Here is a 17,454-nt window from a genome sequence, read left to right on the forward strand (position 1 = left end):
GGAAAATATTAGCCTTGCATTGTGACCTTTTTGGGGGGGAGGGATCTTCTTTGGTTAAATCCAAACCTCCCACCACATTTGTCCCTCCCACCACATTTGTCCCTCCCACCACATTTGTCCCTCCCAGACCAGTGTTTGCCTGTTGGGGGAGAAGTAACCAGAGGACAAAATAGGGATTGCAACTTTGTGGTTCTTTATCTGGGTGAAACTTGAAATGCACCAACCTGCCCTGTAAAGTTCAGCTTGTTAAGGCTCTGCTGAATTATCAGCGATTAAATAAAGTCATTGTAACTAAAGTTCGCCACGTAATAATAATTGGGGCTTACATGGCAGAACACTTTGGCATATATATCATGCTCTTCCATCTGTGTGTTCTCTCTCTCTCTCTCTTTTTTTTTTTTTTTGGCTTTTGTGGGTTTTTTTAGGGCCACACCTGCGGCAGATGGAGGTTCCCAGGCTAATGGATGAATCAGAGCTGTAGCCTCAGGCCTATGCCACGGTCACAGCAACTCCAGATCCCAGCCTCATCTGTGACCTACATCACAGCTCACGGCAATGCTGGATCCTTAATCCACTGAGCAAGACCAGGGATCAAACCCACGTCCTCGTGGATACTAGTCAGGTTCATGAACCACTGAGACTGGAACGCCTCTCTTGATTTTTTTTTTTAACTCAGTGAATTTTATTACATTTATAGTTGTACAACGATCTGATTTTTAAATAACTGAGTTAAGTCAAGTCTTACCTTCATTTTTAAAATAAGAAAACTGAGACTTGAAACAGGGAAGTGACTTTACCAGGATTAAATGGCTAGTTGGAGGTAGAATAGTCTAGAATCAGTCCCCATAGACTTATATTTCTTTTGTCAACCTCTTTAAAACTATTATGTTGTGAATCTTAATGGCTTGAGGCAAAGTGTCTACATTATCAGGGACGATCCTGAACTGTAACAGCAAGGAGAAGGGAATGGTGAAAACTTATCAGATCTTTTTCTTTGCAGGAGCCAAAGGAGACAGGGGAGCCCCAGGCTTGCCTGGCCTCCCTGGCAGGAAAGGGACAGTGGGAGATGCTGGCCCTCGAGGGCCCATTGGCATGACAGGACCTCAAGGGCCACCAGGCTTTCCTGGTGCAATCATCCCCGGCCGAAAAGGAGATCCAGGTCCACCTGGCCCCAGAGGAAACCCAGGTAGAGGGTCTGCTTTTAAGAAAGATGAAAGAATGAAAATAACATTTGATGTCAGCTGTCAACGCTTTCTAGGGACTGTCTTGCTTCTTCCTCCCTCTGGTTTCTGCTACCTTCCCATATGCCCACCCATTCTCCCTCGGAGTGCAGTTCAGCTGTTGGTGTTGAGGCAGAGGGAGCTGTTTGAACAATTAATAAATACAAAATTAATGAGCCTAAATGAGACAGGTGCATCCATTCACCAGTATTTACTGAGCTCCTACTCTGTACGAGGTACTGGGGTAGGCACAGAGCTTGCTCTTGCAGAGTCATCAGGAAGAAAGACTTCATGCCCAGTGCCAGGTGCTGGACTGGCATTACCTCATTCACAGTCCCGTCATGCTCCGTAAGGGAAAGAATGTTCTACATGATGCTAAGGTGCTGAGTTTGCTCTTTGAGGTAATAAGATGCAGGGTTTGCCCTTTGACATAATGATAAGGTGCAGGGTTTGCTTTTGGTTCAAAAGAATCACTGACAGCAGCTGCCAAGCTCCCTGAGGGGCAAAACTGACCAGCTTTTTGTGAATTCAGGTGAGCCTGGTCCCCCCGGCCCTCCAGGGAGTCCCGTAGAAGGTATAAAAGGAGACAAGGGATTTATGGGCAAACCTGGCCCAAGAGGTCCACCTGGAACTGTAGGAGACACGGGGCCCCCAGGTCATCCGGTAAGTGTGGAAAATTATTTTGATGTCTCATATTATTTTTTATTTTTTTCTCTTTTACAGCTGCACCTGTGGCATATGGAAGTTCAAGGGCTAGGGGTCAAATCGGAGCTGCAGCTGCAGCACAGGCCACAGCCACAGCAGCACTGGATCCAAGCTGCATCTGCACCTACAATACAACAACGCTGGACCCTTAACCCACTGAGTAAGGCCAGGGATCAAACCCACAACCTCATGGAGACTGTGTTGGGTTCTTAACCCGCTAAGCCACAACAGAAACTCCAATGTCTTATATTCTCCTAAATCAATGGCCAGGGTCAAATTACCTGGAGGCAACAAAAATTGCCCACTCGTGATCCTTCTGTGCAGTGTGTCCAAAAGAAGATGGTGTCTAGAAGGTTTAAAAAAATCAGAGAATCTTGGATAGATTTGCTCTTTGGGAGGCCTCTGAAAGTTAGATCTCTATGGGACCCTTCTCTGTGTCATTTCTGACCCCTTCTTATTTAGACTCTGAACAATTTCACTTGGAAGCTTGGGATCACAACATCACTTTTCTCTATTAATATGCTTGCAAAATTATCTTTGCCCTCCTCTAAATGTCTGTTTTCTCCCCTTGATGTGCCTTCAAGTATTTGTAAATAGCTGCCATTTCCTTTGGAGTATTTTCTCTCCCAGTCGAGACTTTTTTTTTTTTTCCTCGAATTCAATTTAACCTTTCATCAATTCTGCCTCTATTCTGAATCTATCCTGGCTTGTCAATACCTTAAAAATGCAGCCCCTGGGACAAACACCTTCCAGGAGTAAGAACTTAGCATCCCATGGAGTAGCTGAAGGATGGAAGCGTCTCGCTGTCCTGAACATCTCTGTTTTCAAATTTATGTTTTATTTCTGTGGCATATGGAAGTTCCTAGGCTAGGAGTTGAATCAGAGCTGCAGCTGCAGGCCACAGCCACAGCCACAGCAACACTGGATCTGAGCCATGTCCTCAACCTACACCATAGCTCAAGGCAACACCAGATCCTTAACCAGGGATCAAACCTCTCACGGGTTTTTAAACTGCTGGGCTGCAGTGGGAACTCCCCAATCTGTTTTATAATCCAGCCTAGAATTCTACATGGGCTCTTTGGTTGCCTTGTCACCGCATCATCATCAGACATTGAGCTTATGGTCCATGAAAGCCCTTGTGCCTTCTCCTCATGAACTGCTGCTAGGTTTTCTCCATTACTTTTTGTCTGGTCTCTTTGTTTATTTGTGACTTAAGTGCAAACCTTTCACACTTATTTTTCTTAAACATCATTTTGTTCATTTAGGCTCATGCTCCCAGCCTATTGAGATCCCTCAATTCACAGTCTCTCACTCAACACCAGGCTCACCTTCCCTAGCTTTCTTTCAGCAGCATATTTGAAAAGGCTGATGCCTCTGTGTACAGCAAGTTCTTGGAAACTAATGAGGAAATCAGAGTTATGCCATAGATGTTCTGTGTTTTCAGGTGATGGGTAAGGAGGTATTTCAGCATGGCTTATTGTTAGGAAACATGGTATACTCACGCTTTCTTTTTTCCTTTTTTTCTTTCTTTTTTTTTTCTTTTTGCCTTTTAGGGCCACACCTGTGGCATATGGAGGTTCCCAGGCTAGGGGTCCAATTGGAGCTACAGCTGCCAGCCTACAGCCCAGTCACAGCAACTCAGGATCCATACCACATCTGCGACCTACACCAAGGCTCATGGCAATGCCGGATCCTTAACCCACTGAGTGAGGCCAGGGATCGAACCCACAACTTCATGGTTCCTAGTCGGGTTCACTAACCACTGAGTCATGACAGGAACTCCCTTTTTTTTTTTTTTAATTTTTTTTTTTTTCTTAAGCTCTCTTAGTATTTGGTTTCCAGAATCTAGCTTTTTAAAACTTTTTAAAAATGAGATATTTGCCCATCTTCAGTCTTAGGTATTTCTCATGTGCTCCATGATTCTTTGAGAGTGGCAAACCCTGATCCTATGATCACGTTGAAAGTTCTTCCAAAGACCCTGGGATGTAGAAAGTTTGTTTTGGAAATGTGATCTCTCTTTAATCTGCTTTATTTGCAAGGTCAGTCTAGGTTTCTACATTTGCGCTTGAAAGATAATTCTTCTTGACGGATGTCAAAACTGACTCCTTGCCCTTAACAGCTCTCTCCTTGCATAGAACGGCTCCCCCGCCCCTGCACCGAGGGCTGAGCCTGGCACAACAGCCTCCTCCTGGTTACTTTCCCTGGAGAGGAGAGGCCAGAGAGAAGCCTGAGAATCTTTGATCACATGGTTTTGTAGTCTCTTTCTCCCTTTTTACTGCACACCCCCTTATCTATGAAATAGTACAGTTCCTTTTTTGATCTTCTTGCCCCAAGGTCAGCTGGCTCAAAGACCAGCTTTGTTATTCCTGGCATTTGTCATGGCCTTCACTTCACTGTTGTCAAATAGTAGCACTCGGACTCAGTTCAAATGAAGAATATAAGGGTAAATTCAACATACATTCTGACACATCACTCTTTTTGGAAGTCCTATTCCCTCCTCTTTCCTCCTATGGCCTTGCTTGAGCACCTCATGGGCACAGGAGCAATTAATGTGAGCCTCCTAAGGAGGGAGCATCTATGCCCAGTCAGGTCATTGCATCCTTGCCATAAGCCCATGTCAAAACTCTCCTGACAACGCCTTCATGCTCCTGTCCCTGGAACCTTTACTTGCACCCCTCTAACCAGAGTAATTTATAACTCTGCTGGCTTAGTTAGACTGTTGGTGGCTGCTACGATTGAGTAGCAACTCTGTTGTCTTTGCAAGAATTACAGATACAAGTTATTTTCGTTCTGGCAGTCTGGTGCCTGTTCTTCTTGAAAAAAAAAAAAATCTCCACATTTTGGGCAGTTCAGTTTAGAATACGGAATATCCAATTGCAAAGTTCCTGCTGTGGCACAATGGGATTGGCAGCATCTCTTCAGCACCAGGATGCCAGTTCATTCCCTGACCTGGCACAGTGGATCTGGCATTGCCACAGCGGCACAGGTCGCAGCTACATCTTGGATCTGATCCCTGGCCAAGGAACTCCATACACCTCAGGTGGCAAGAAAAAAAAAAAAAAAATCTGATCATATCCACTCTTCACACCAACAAAGATTGACATCAGAAGTTATATTTGCTCTTGGGCTTAAGGGTTGGTTTTGACTTCTTTTTTCATTGAAAATGATAGTCCTAAGCTGAGGTCTTAGGTGGCAGGGGAGTTATAGGGAGTGAAAGACTGAATTGGAATGTAAAACTGATATCCATCAACTTTAGCTCATTCTGACCCAATAAAATGTTATACCCCATATGCTTAAAAAAAAAAACTGCAGTGTGTATTGTGATTTTAAAATTTTGTCTGTGGTTCTCTTCTTTCTTACTTGAAATATAGGGAGCACCAGGTACCCCAGGTCTGCCAGGGGTCAGAGGTGATCCTGGATTCCATGGATTTCCAGGCATAAAAGGTATTAGTTTCATCATGCACTATTCTTTGTATGCAAAGACAATGACCATGATTCACATTTTAGGGCACAAACATACTTACTGAATCCCTACAGTCACCAGACAGTTGGGGTACAAATAAGACCTCAGTATGAATGAAGAAGGAAGACTCCACTAGCACCCATCCCCATGGGCATTAATAATTAAATCATACCCTGAGGATGGAAATAATAGAAAAACTTAGAAACAGTTTACAGTGGTTACCTTTGAGAGTACTGATGGGCATTGAGATGGGGGATGGGAAGCTCCATCAGTAGAAACAGTATTGCTTTGAATGGTTTATTTACCCTGCCCATGTATGATAATTTTAAATAGCTGAACATCTAAAAGAATATTCACCTTTTGAATGGGGAAGGGTGAGTAAATTTTTATTTGCAGATTTAAGCATTTTTTATGGGACACAAGTATTATGTTTTCAATCAGAGAAAACATATAATTTGGAGATTTTACATTTAAAATGCTCATACACACACATTTAAACTTCAGGTTTCAGGAGAGTATTCTCAAGTCTTCCATAAGGGTGCTGTGACCTTCGGTGACACTTTGAATATTGGGTTTGTTGTTTTAGCTGGTTAAATCCACTAGTATTGCTTTGAGTGTGCAGGGATTCTATTAGTATACTAAATAGATGCTAAATAATAAGTATAGTCAAAGGGAACAAAACCACATTTCCATGAAAATCAAACTTTTCCGGGTCTGGAGGAGGACAAGGGGGATTCAGAGAGAACCTCTTCAATGCTTTCAACTGCTGGCTTTTCAAAATGCTCATTAGCTAGGAAGTCCAAGCAAGTGATTTTAAGGAATCTCATGAGACATTGGGTGGGTGAATATTGGCAGGCAGCCTGGGGAAAATGTGTTATGTTTTCTCACTCCCTCAGTCTCAGAACAGGAATAGCTAAAACTTGCAAAATTATAGAAGGGCCCTCCTAAAGAAAGATTCTGGTGAAACACTTAGATGTATATAGAGGGAACATTTGTAAAATCCGTTCCTTTGAAGTATGTTCCACAAAACACATTCACTTACTCTCAGATTTCCAAATAAGACTGTCCATCGTCTGGCACTGCTGACAAGTTTCCACCTCTTTATTTGGAAATGTTGAATCTCCAATGGGGAAAATACTTCTGGCAGATGTAAACAAATATCAACCCATCCTCAAGTTCTGATGTCAGGTGGATAAGTTACAGTGTAGTTGCCTGTTAACTTTTGCTAATGTATTTGTTTTATGACATTTCTGCTGTGAATATCATATTTAGTATTAAGTTCTTTCTAAATAGTCAGATGTAATGTCTATATTATGTCACGATTTTTTTAAAGACATTATTTCTCCAAATCAGTGGCTCTTGGTAACCTTTTATTCATGTCAAAGACTGTTGGAGACTTTCATACTGAGTGAAGGAAGTCAGAAAGAGAAAGACAAATACCATGTGATATCACTCATATCTGGTATCTAATATACAGCACAAATGAACCTTTCCACAGAAAAGAAAATCATGGACTTGGAGAATAGACTTGGGGTTGCCAAGGGGGAGGGGGAGAGAGGGGTGTGGTTGGGGAGCTTGGGATTGATAGATACAAACTATTGCCTTTGGAATCGATTAACAATGAGATCCTGCTGTGTAGCACTGGGAACTAAATCTAGTCACTTATGATGGAGCATGATAATGTGTGAAAATAGTACGTGTAACTGGGTCCCCATGCTGTACAGTAGAAAAAAAAATTGTATTTTGGAAATAACTATTAAAAATATTCTGTTATTAAAAAAAAAAAGACTGTTGGGAGGGAAATCTTACTACTTTGATGGTTTACATCAAGGCAGACCTTCTGTATGTGCTCATGAGTCTTCCTAACACAACTAACTTTGGGCTACTAGTAAATCCAGAGTAATAAGCTAAGAAAGTAGATAACTATGAAAACCAGTGTAATGCCACAGGAAGTGCTGAAATAAGTTTTAGTATCACTTCATATTTTATCTTAAGTATTTAAATATTTTATCCTTAAATATTAAATTAGTTTCTGAAGTTAAAATATTAAATTACTTTCTCAGGAACTTTTCCCCTTGGATGCTAAAATACTCATTCTTAATGCCCATTTCTAGAATATATATATGTTCCTATGTTCATTTATATATAAATTTTATGGTCACACCCAGGTCATATGAAAGTTCCTGAGCCAGGGACTGAATCCGAGCCACAGCTGTGACCTAGGCCACAGCTGCAGCAACGCTCTATCTTTAACCCACTGCACCAGGCCTGGAATCCCAACCCACAGCCTCCACAGCGACTGGAGCTGCTGGAGTCAGATTCTTAACCCAGTGCAGTGTGCCACAGAGGGAACTCCTCTAGATTTTTTTTTTTTTCTTTTTACGGCTGCACCTGTGGCACATGGAAGTTCCCAGACCAAAGGGTGAATCAGAGTTGCAGCTGCCAGCCTATGCCACAGCCACAGCAGAAGAGGATCCGAGCTTCATCTGTAACCTACGCTGCAGCTTGCAGCAGTACCACATCCTTAACCCACTCAGCAAGGCCAGGGATCTAACCCACATCCTTATGGACCCTGTGTCAGGTTCTTAACCTGCTGAGCCACAATGGGAACTCCAAGAATATATTTTTCATAGACATTAAAGTGACCACTTGGGTCCAAATGAAGTACCAAAACCCACTTGAATATAATTAAAGCAGCAGCCATTGTCACAGAGCTCGTAACATCTCTGGTCGTAACTTCCGGTATCTACCCTTCGAGTCGGTCATCAACCTGAAATGCTAGGAAACCCTTTGTTCTATGTGAAATCATATTGCCTTTTTCTCTCTCTCTCTTTTTTTTTTTTAAGGGGAGAAAGGTAACTCAGGATTTCTGGGGCCAATTGGACCTCCAGGGCGAATTGGGCCAAAAGGACCACCTGGTAAATTTTGTTTCTCTAGTATTGCTCTCCGTGAAGAAAGAGTAACTTTCCTGATCAGTAAAGCCATCATCTTCTTATGTTCATGTCGATAGGTGCACGTGGAGACCCGGGCACAATTAAGATCATCTCCCTTCCAGGAAGCCCAGGGCCACCTGGCCCACCTGGAGAACCAGGGATGCAAGGAGACCCTGGGCCCCCGGGGCCACAGGGAGTCCCAGGTGTGGAACTGGCAGTACTGACTGGGATTGGGTTCATTTTACTCTTGACCAGCAAATAAAAAACCTTCTGTTGAATCTATTGAAAACTGTTGTATATGGTATAAACTTAAGCAAATATACTTTAGGGCACTCATGCTTTTTTGTTTTTAATTAAGGTAGAAGTTTTATGTCTCTCTTCTCTGACAACTCTCATTCTTAGAGCTCTAAATAGTTCTAAATGACTGCCCAAATAAACCTGAGTTCCATGTATTTATACTTTCCTAACTCTTTGTACAGCACTTGGAAGAGGAATAAATGCAAATGTATGCCTAATAGTATGAAATCTTTCCAAAATATTGCTGCCTAGAAATTGAACTAACCCCTTTACGTAGGCTTAGCATATTGTAAAAGACTTCTGCATGGAATGGTTGTGTTCAAAGTTTGCCTGAATCGCCTGGAAGATAAGAGAGATTGCTTATTACTTTGAGCAGTACAATACATAGTGAATTCTGGAGCATTATAAATTAAAACGGTAGCACAATTTTAAACTGCTGTATTTTATATTCTCCTATTTCATTTTTTAGGGTTTTTTTTCCCCCCCTTGGAAAGTAGGATGTAATATGTTGGATGATCAATTGCCCCAGTTTGCCTGGGGCTGAGAGTCTCTTCTGTTTGCAGGACTTTTTTTTTTTTTTTTTTTTTTTTTGTCTTTTTAGGGCTGCACTGGTAGCATTTGAATGTTCCCAAGCTAGGGGTCGAATTGGAGCTGTAGCCACTGGCCTACGCCATAGCCAAAGCAACGCAGCATCCGAGCCCGCGTCTGCAACCTACACCACAGCTCATGGCAACGCCAGATCCTTAACCCACTGAGCGAGGCCAGGGATCAGATCTGCGTGCTCACAGATACGAGTTAGATTCATTTCTGCTGAGCCATGGTGGGAACTCCAGTTTGCAGGGCTATTATTGAGGACACTAGGGAAGTCTTGGGTAAACTGGACTAATTGGCCATCCTGCCTTTTATCCTGTATGAACCATTCAATATAATGTTGGTTTTTTTTGCCTAGAATCCTGTGGGCCAAGAGGAAAACCAGGCCGGGATGGAATACCAGGGACTCCTGGACCAATTGGAGAAAAGGGCAACAAAGGTTGTAAAGGAGAGCAAGGTAAACAAACAGCTGGCTCTTTTCCTTCCCTGAAGAAGAGCTGCTCTCCCTGTATGTCCAGAGAAAGGAGGCTTGTTTCAACTTCTGACCAAAAGAGGACTCTAGATCTTTCAGTTTGTATCATGCAGATTAGACTAAAAGCCAGGGCAAACATTCTTTAAGATGAAGACCCCAACAAAATCAGCATTTATTGGAACACACCATTCTTCCTATCTCTTACCTTGGCAAATGTACTCCAGATTTTTAACCTGAGGACAAACAGACCTAATGAAACACCAGTTCTTTTTTCAGAAGGGTGGATACTATGTACTTAGTTAAAAATATCTCCTTAAAAGAGTGGCCTATAAGACCATGGTTGGAAAATATTACCTTGCTATGAATAGAAGAGCAACGTAGTATCCTTATTTAGAAAAGCCATCTTTTCACTATGCCAATCTCTAATATAGTTCAACAATTCACCTATGTGTCCTGAAGAAGGGCTTCTTTAAGTTCTTTAGTCTGAACATAAGCTTCTAAATGTGTCGATTTGATACACCTGGATCAAAATTCAGCTTCTGCAAAGTTTCAAAAGGACTCTTCTAGAACATATCTAGCTGTTCAAATCTTATTTTTTAGGATTGCTGATTTGTTAAAGTAAGACAAAATTCTGAATGTGCTGTCCCAATTCATCAACATATGCCCAGATCTACTATAATACAACTGTAAAAACTAGATGTTTGTCTTTAAAAATTCAAATATAATGCTAATAATAGTAATTGCATAATCACTCCATTTAGTATTGTCGTGAGTGAACTTTCCAGCAATATTAATTGGGTATTCCCTGGTTAAGGATCTGGCATTGTCAATTCTGTGGCTCAGGTCCCTGCTGTGGTGTGGGTTCAATCCCTAGCCCGGGAACTTCTGCATGTCGCAGGTGCAGGCAAAAAATAATAATAATTAGTTAAATAAAATAAAAGACTACTAATCATTATTAATCATTTGATTTTCTTCAGAATATGTTTTTTGAAGCAGTAAAAAAACCAAAACCCTTATCAATAATTCCATTAATTTAAAAACTTCACTGACCGAGTGTGTATTTCCAGGTGGGGCCACAGCAAGAGCCAGAGTACTGCCACACAAACTGTGTCAGGAAATATTAGCAAGTAGACAGGGTTTGTCTTGTTGCCAGGCTCCCCGGGGGAATACAAAGATAAAGAAGACCTGTCTCAAAAAACTCAACATCAGATACACAAATATCTATATTAAGAGGCACTGTGTAATTTTTTTAAAAAGTCGATATTTTAGAATACTCCTTAAATACTCATAAGTCATTACTATTTTTCTTTTTACAGCCACACCTGTGGCATATGGAAGTTCCTGGACTAGGGGTAAAACTGAAGCTTATGCCACAGCTACAGCAACACCGGATCCAAGCCGCATCTGTGACCTGCCTGCAGCTTGTGACAATGCCAGAACCTTAACCCACTGAGCGAGGCCAGGAATTGAACCTGCATCCTCACAGAGACAACGTCAGGTCTTGAACCCACTGAGCCACAATGGGAAATCTTAAGTCATTATTCTTTAGGACTCCTTTCTATACTGGGGGCTTAATATATTTAAACATTTGAATTAGTATTTTGGAATAAGTTTGAGGTTTTGTGTTGCAACACATATAATGTGTTTTTCAAAGGACCGCCTGGGTATGATGGACTGCCAGGCTTGAAGGGGAGACCTGGAGAGACTGGGCCACCTGCAAGGGGGACAACGATGAGGGGCTTTGTCTTCACCCGGCACAGCCAGACCACAGCAATTCCCTCCTGTCCAGAAGGGACAGAGCCACTCTATAGCGGGTTTTCTCTTCTCTTTGTACAAGGAAATGAACGATCCCATGGACAGGACCTGGGTAATGCCCCCGTTCTCGTTTCTAGCCACTTTGTACACAGATCGTACACTTTTTATGGCATGGGCTACTCCCCTCTAAAGTGTAAACAACCTGAGTATCTTAGAGCACCCTTTAAAGAGAGTAAATAGGACATTGTGATAATGTGTAAAAGTCAATGTGGGAACGTATGCTCTGGAAGGAGCCTGGCTCATGAGTGCCAGTCTAGGTTGTTCTGTGCAGTGCAAAAAATTTTCATTTAAATAACCTGGCTGAAATTTAACCTAAAAAGTAATATTGTTTCTAAACGTTTTTATGATTATTGGCTATTACAGACATATGAAGAACTGGTAATACTTTGGAGCAAAGACATTTTTCCAACCCATCTCCACTAGCCCTCAAGGTCTAGACTGATGAGAAAAGACCACAGAAAGGGTTAAGGGTGGAAAAAGGAAGGAGGATTTGTTTCCCTCTTGGATCTTTGATTTCTAGCGGTGTTAAAACTTTTCACTCACACATTTTGCAAATCGCTCTTTTGTGTCTTTCTCCAGTTTTTGCCATAGGTTATGTTTTAATTAGCCTCTATCTAGCAATGATAACCAAATAATTTGAGTTTACCGAACATGATACCCAGTCCGGTGTTTTATTAGGAACTCTTGGCAGCTGCCTACAGCGATTTACCACAATGCCATTCTTGTTCTGCAATATCAATGATGTATGCAATTTCGCATCTCGAAACGATTATTCCTACTGGCTGTCAACACCAGCTCTGATGCCAATGGACATGGCTCCGATTACTGGCAGGGCCCTGGAGCCTTATATTAGCAGGTAAAAACCCAACCCCTTAGGTCTGTGATGGAAGCAGGGAATCCCTCTGTCTGTAATGGAATATACGGCAGCACATCATGGTGCAGATGGGGTGAGGCTGCCATATACTTTGTTTCCTGTTACAGGTGCACCGTCTGTGAGGCTCCTGCGATTGCCATAGCCATTCACAGCCAAACCACTGAGATCCCCTCATGTCCCCAGGGCTGGATTTCTCTCTGGAAAGGATTTTCTTTCATCATGGTAAGGAGCAAAGGAACAGCAAATTCATAGCAAAGACTACCTGTAGAATGAAAGCATTGGGCTGGAGGAGCTATGGCCCCCAAGAATGATCCTGGCTGACATGAATATGCATAATCCGGTGTGGACATTTGCTTGAAAATCTGTAACTATACCTTTTCTTTTTTTTTATTTACGTTTTTTTTTTTTTTTTTTGGTAAATAATGGAACATTTTAAAAAAGGATTTCTCGGGAGTTCCCTTCGTAGCTCAGCGGTTAGCGAACCTGACTAGGATCCATGAGGATCCAATCCTCGGTCTCACTCAGTGAGTTAAGAATCTGGCATTGCTGTGAGCTATGGTGTAGGCTGCAGATGAGGCTTGGATCCGGTGTTGCTGTTGCTGTGGTGTAGGCCGGCAGCTACAACTCCGATCGGCCCCTTGCCTGGGAACTTCCATATGCCACAAGTGCAGCCCTAAAATAAAATAAAATAAAATAATAATAATAATTTCTCAGAAAGAGATTACCCACAAATTCTAAGACATTTAGGTAAATAGTAGCTACCATATGGCAATAGAAAACCCTTTTAAAAAATGTGGCAACCGTTTTATATACATCCTCCAAAATCCTTCTGAAAACCTTGCAAGGCAGTTTCTGTCACCTACAGTTTTACAAGTAAGAATGAAGTAAAGTAATTTTCCCAGGGTCTCATAACTGGTAAGTGGTAAAACTGGGATTGGAATCTGCGTCTGCCTGCTCCAAAATCTTTGTGCCTTATAGTGTGCCCCTTTGGCGTTCCTGTGATGTTGGGAACTAAGAGAAACAGCCTTTTAAAGAAAAATTCCCTCGACATAAGTACTGAATGAAGAAAATTATGGACTAACATTTGTGATTCTGATACTTGCACAGATGCAGTTAGTGGTTCTTCATATTCTGTCCAGCATCATTTATGATACATTATTCCCCTGTCTTTACTCACAGCTGTCCATTCATTCAATCATTAATTCAACAAATATGTATTAAACACCTGCTCTGTGCCATGACCATTCTAGGCACTAAGGATGCCAGCAGTGAGCCAAAGTTCCAGCTCAGGTGGAGCTTAAGTCCTAGTGGTAGACATATAAGCAAGAAGACAAAGTAACAATAATAATAATGAGTTCTGATGGTGAGCATTACTATGAAGGAAGTAAGGTAAGATAAAGGGACAGACTGATTGGAATGAGGCCAAGGAATTTTAGAGTTTATATTTAAGCAGGCCCCCCACACCTACCCAAAGACAAGAAAGAACCAGTCAGAGCTGGAGGAAATGAGCATTCCAGGCAAAATGAATAGCTTTTGCTCTACTTTTGATGATTTTTGATTATATTTTTATTTTCCATCAACTTGAAAGGTACCTGGAGTGGGCAAATCTGGGTAAAGCAGCACAAGAAATGTAATGAATGCTTTCAGAAGAGGAGGTGGTTCTTACTGGCTCCTATTACAAAAAGAAAATAAAAGCATTGAAATTTTTTGAGCCCTGTACACTGATGTCTGATCTGGCTGCTTTTATTGTGACAGTTCACAAGTGCAGGTTCAGAGGGCGCTGGACAAGCACTGGCCTCCCCAGGCTCTTGCTTGGAAAAATTCCGGGCCAGTCCCTTTATAGAATGTCATGGAAGAGGAACGTGCAACTACTATTCAAATTCCTACAGTTTCTGGTTGGCTTCATTAGACCCCGAAAGAATGTTCAGGTAACTATTCAAAGTCAAGTTTAATCTGATGGCTTAATTGCAGAATTATTCAAAGTTTCCCTATGTTTGATTTTCATTCCCTGTGTGTTGACGTACTCATATTTTTAAAATCTCCCCATGCCGATAAACCCCTGTTTAGCTTGGCACTCCCCATTTACAAGTGATCTAGAGTCCAACAAGTAGCCATGGTTTGTCCTACTGTACCAATAAAGACTGAAAAATGTGATTTTTGACATCGCTAAAAACATTTAATATTTCTATATGAATTTATCAACTACTGAATAAAACTAAATGATCTGTTCATCTCAATTCATTGTATTGAAAGACATGTGAGTAATAAAGAGTATTACAGAAAAGATGCTCTGTAAGTTTGCATCAAGGCCTATGTTTTTCCTTAAATACAACTAAAATGAAATAATGTCAACATACATACCTTTCCAGAAATATACCTCTGTGTAATAAATTTGAGATGCGCTAATATTGGAACCCAGGAAGTAGTCCCTTGTAACCTATAAATTGATGAGATTTTTCTTTGTGTTCTTTTGGTTTGGTTTGGTTTGGTTTGATTTCAGGAAACCTATTCCGTCAACCGTGAAGGCTGGGGAGTTAGAAAAGATAATAAGTCGCTGTCAGGTGTGCATGAAGAGGAGACACTGAAGAAATAAGAATGAAATGGAACTGCTATTTTTCATCCTAAATAACCAAGTAATGATGCAGAACATGCATTTAAGTATTTTTCTCCCACTGAACAATATTGCGCTACGATGACTGAGTACCAAGTTTCTCTTTGTCTCCCCCCAAGGAAGCATTCTTTTCAGTTAGTTCTGTGATGCTGGTCTCTAAACCCACGCAGTGTCACAGTTCTCTAACCCAAGGAAGTGGGACTTTTCACAGAATATCATCAAAATCGTATTCCACTTGCATCCAAGGCACTGAGGTAAACGGCGACGGTATGAAGTTTGATGTTGCAAGTTAAGAGCTATTTGGTCCACTGGATTCCCGAGATTCAGCCCCCTTCTATTCTGGTCTTTGAGACTCAAGGAGGTTAAATCTGTTTTAGGTGGCCAGACCACCCCCTTCCTAAAACTTTAAACCATGGGTGGGAAGAGGGTGGAGTCGGGCGGAATACTAGCATGTCATGAATCAACTGGACTTTCAGACCTGGTGAGTAACCTAAGCCCAGAGGGAACTAGAACTGAACTGAGGTTCCTGGATTTTCTAGTGTGTTTTCAAACACACCCAAGATTAAGGCCTAAAGGTGGTTGCTCTGAATGAAATTACAAGAGCCTTGGATATACTATGTGGTTTTGGTTTACATTTTTTAAACGATACTTTGGTTTGCCCATTGAATTCATTTCGCTGCAGCAATAGAGCTTGCTTATATTCAAAGGTGATACAATTTTTACCCTTAGTGAATTAATAACACCCACACAAACGACAAGATACTACTTGCTAGATGTGCACTTTATTGACGTCCCTATAAATGTTGGTGCAGCCCTTATAAAATAGTAGTTCAGCAACCCATGAAAGAATTGGAGGCATTTGCTGGCTAATCAGGCTCAGAATACTTTGCCTTTGCTCTAAATATTCCACTTAACCTGGGTGTCTAGAGATTTTTTTTTTTCCCCTTGCTACTTCTCTAATTCTTCCTTTATACAAACATGTTTTTGATATTACATATTCTTACAAAACATGTACAAATTGTATAGTTTGGCAGTTGTAGGTCTTAAAATTTCCTCTTCAGTAGGCTGATACATTCCCACGGTTACTCAATTCAATTTAACAAGATTTTATTCTAAGCCAAGCTGTGCCCCCAGGCACTGTGCTAAATTATAGGCACCAAGGGGATAAAAAGAGATTTGTTTCTGATCTAATATTCCAGAAAAGGTAACCTGCTGTTTCTGTTAGGAATCCCACATATCTAAGTTGTTTTTTCCTCTTTTTTTCCCCCCATGTCACTATTCTTGCATTTCATCATTATAATTCAGCAGGCTTAATAAAGGTTTAAAAATAAGATTTATACCCAGGGAAAACCCAGGACTTCTAGCTTCTCCTAGGTATGGCAGAAGCAAAGGTCTGGACAGTGTTAAGAAAATAAAAATCTACAAAACATGAAAAAACATGTACACTTGATGGTAGCAGTATCTGATGAATCTCAGAGGCCAGGTATCCAGAGATGAAGCTCTTAAGATGCTTCTTGATCCACTGAGGTGGAGCTGGTGGTGCTATTTCAATTCAGGTTATTACTTCAATTTTAGTTGTTCTGGAAGCGAAGATGTTACTCCAGAGGACAGCACAGACTGTGACCAGGGCTGGCATCCTTCATGGCCCATGTGACTGCTGCCAAGCCATTTTTACATTGAAACCAAGAAGCGTATTTTATTACTTACACGCATCTCACATTAAGACTTTTTGCTCTAAAAATATCCGACTGTCCTATCTGTGCCATAATGGCATAGGGCTAGCTGATCTCCACAAACCTCTGTAGGTCAGTAGTTCTCAAAATGTGGTCCCTGGTGGTACTTGTCACAAATGCAAATTCTAGGGCTCACCCTAGATTTATAGGATCAGAAACTCTGGGGGTAAGTCCCCTAGAAATCTGTGTTCTAACGAGTCCTCCGGGTGATTTCTGATGCACTGTGACAACTAAGAAGACGTGCTCTAGGCAAACACCAGAGAAACAATTCTACAGACAGTTACCAGGTTTAGCTGGCCACTGCTGTTCCATCCATACCTCTCTTTACAGTCCCAAATTGCGAATGACCTTAAGGTCATCTAATTGTACTACTGCTAAAGCCCTCCATTGGTGCTAATGCCAAGTGACTGGCCTCTACTTGTTCCCGGGGCTCCCTCTTTTCTTGCCCTCTTATCAGTGTTTAAAATCTGAGGAAGCTAAAACCTTAAATTCCAATGAAGCCATATTAATAGTTTCTCAGTCGATCTAAAGTATTTCTAAGATTGAGCATTAAAACATAGCACATGTGCATGGCTTTCAAGATACCTATCAGTAGTTTGTAAGGTTATGAAGATTTAACTTTGTAGATAAAATGTAAATAACTTGTTTCTTTTAAATGTGAGGCTTCAACTTTGGAATTTCAGAGTGTGCTAAAATAATGGATTTCTCAGAAGTCTTTCTGCAAGATAAACATTATCAAG

General features: G+C 41.3%; 1 protein-coding gene across 1 annotated transcript in view; it reads left to right on the top strand.

Annotated features, from left to right (window-relative positions):
• COL4A3 (collagen type IV alpha 3 chain) overlaps positions 1-15,595 on the top strand; it is a 148,404-nt gene extending 132,809 nt beyond the window's left edge. The window contains exons 42-52 of the mRNA XM_047773664.1: positions 1,001-1,186; positions 1,753-1,883; positions 5,297-5,369; positions 8,235-8,306; positions 8,399-8,524; positions 9,568-9,666; positions 11,336-11,548; positions 12,175-12,352; positions 12,478-12,592; positions 14,126-14,298; positions 14,871-15,595. Of these exons, the coding sequence (XP_047629620.1) occupies positions 1,001-1,186; positions 1,753-1,883; positions 5,297-5,369; positions 8,235-8,306; positions 8,399-8,524; positions 9,568-9,666; positions 11,336-11,548; positions 12,175-12,352; positions 12,478-12,592; positions 14,126-14,298; positions 14,871-14,955 (1,451 nt within the window). The 3' untranslated portion in view covers positions 14,956-15,595. The remainder of the gene's footprint in view (positions 1-1,000; positions 1,187-1,752; positions 1,884-5,296; positions 5,370-8,234; positions 8,307-8,398; positions 8,525-9,567; positions 9,667-11,335; positions 11,549-12,174; positions 12,353-12,477; positions 12,593-14,125; positions 14,299-14,870) is intronic.
• The last annotated feature ends 1,859 nt before the right edge of the window (positions 15,596-17,454 follow it).

This window comes from Phacochoerus africanus, chromosome 3, assembly GCF_016906955.1.
Source record: "Phacochoerus africanus isolate WHEZ1 chromosome 3, ROS_Pafr_v1, whole genome shotgun sequence".
Lineage (NCBI taxonomy): Eukaryota > Metazoa > Chordata > Mammalia > Artiodactyla > Suidae > Phacochoerus > Phacochoerus africanus.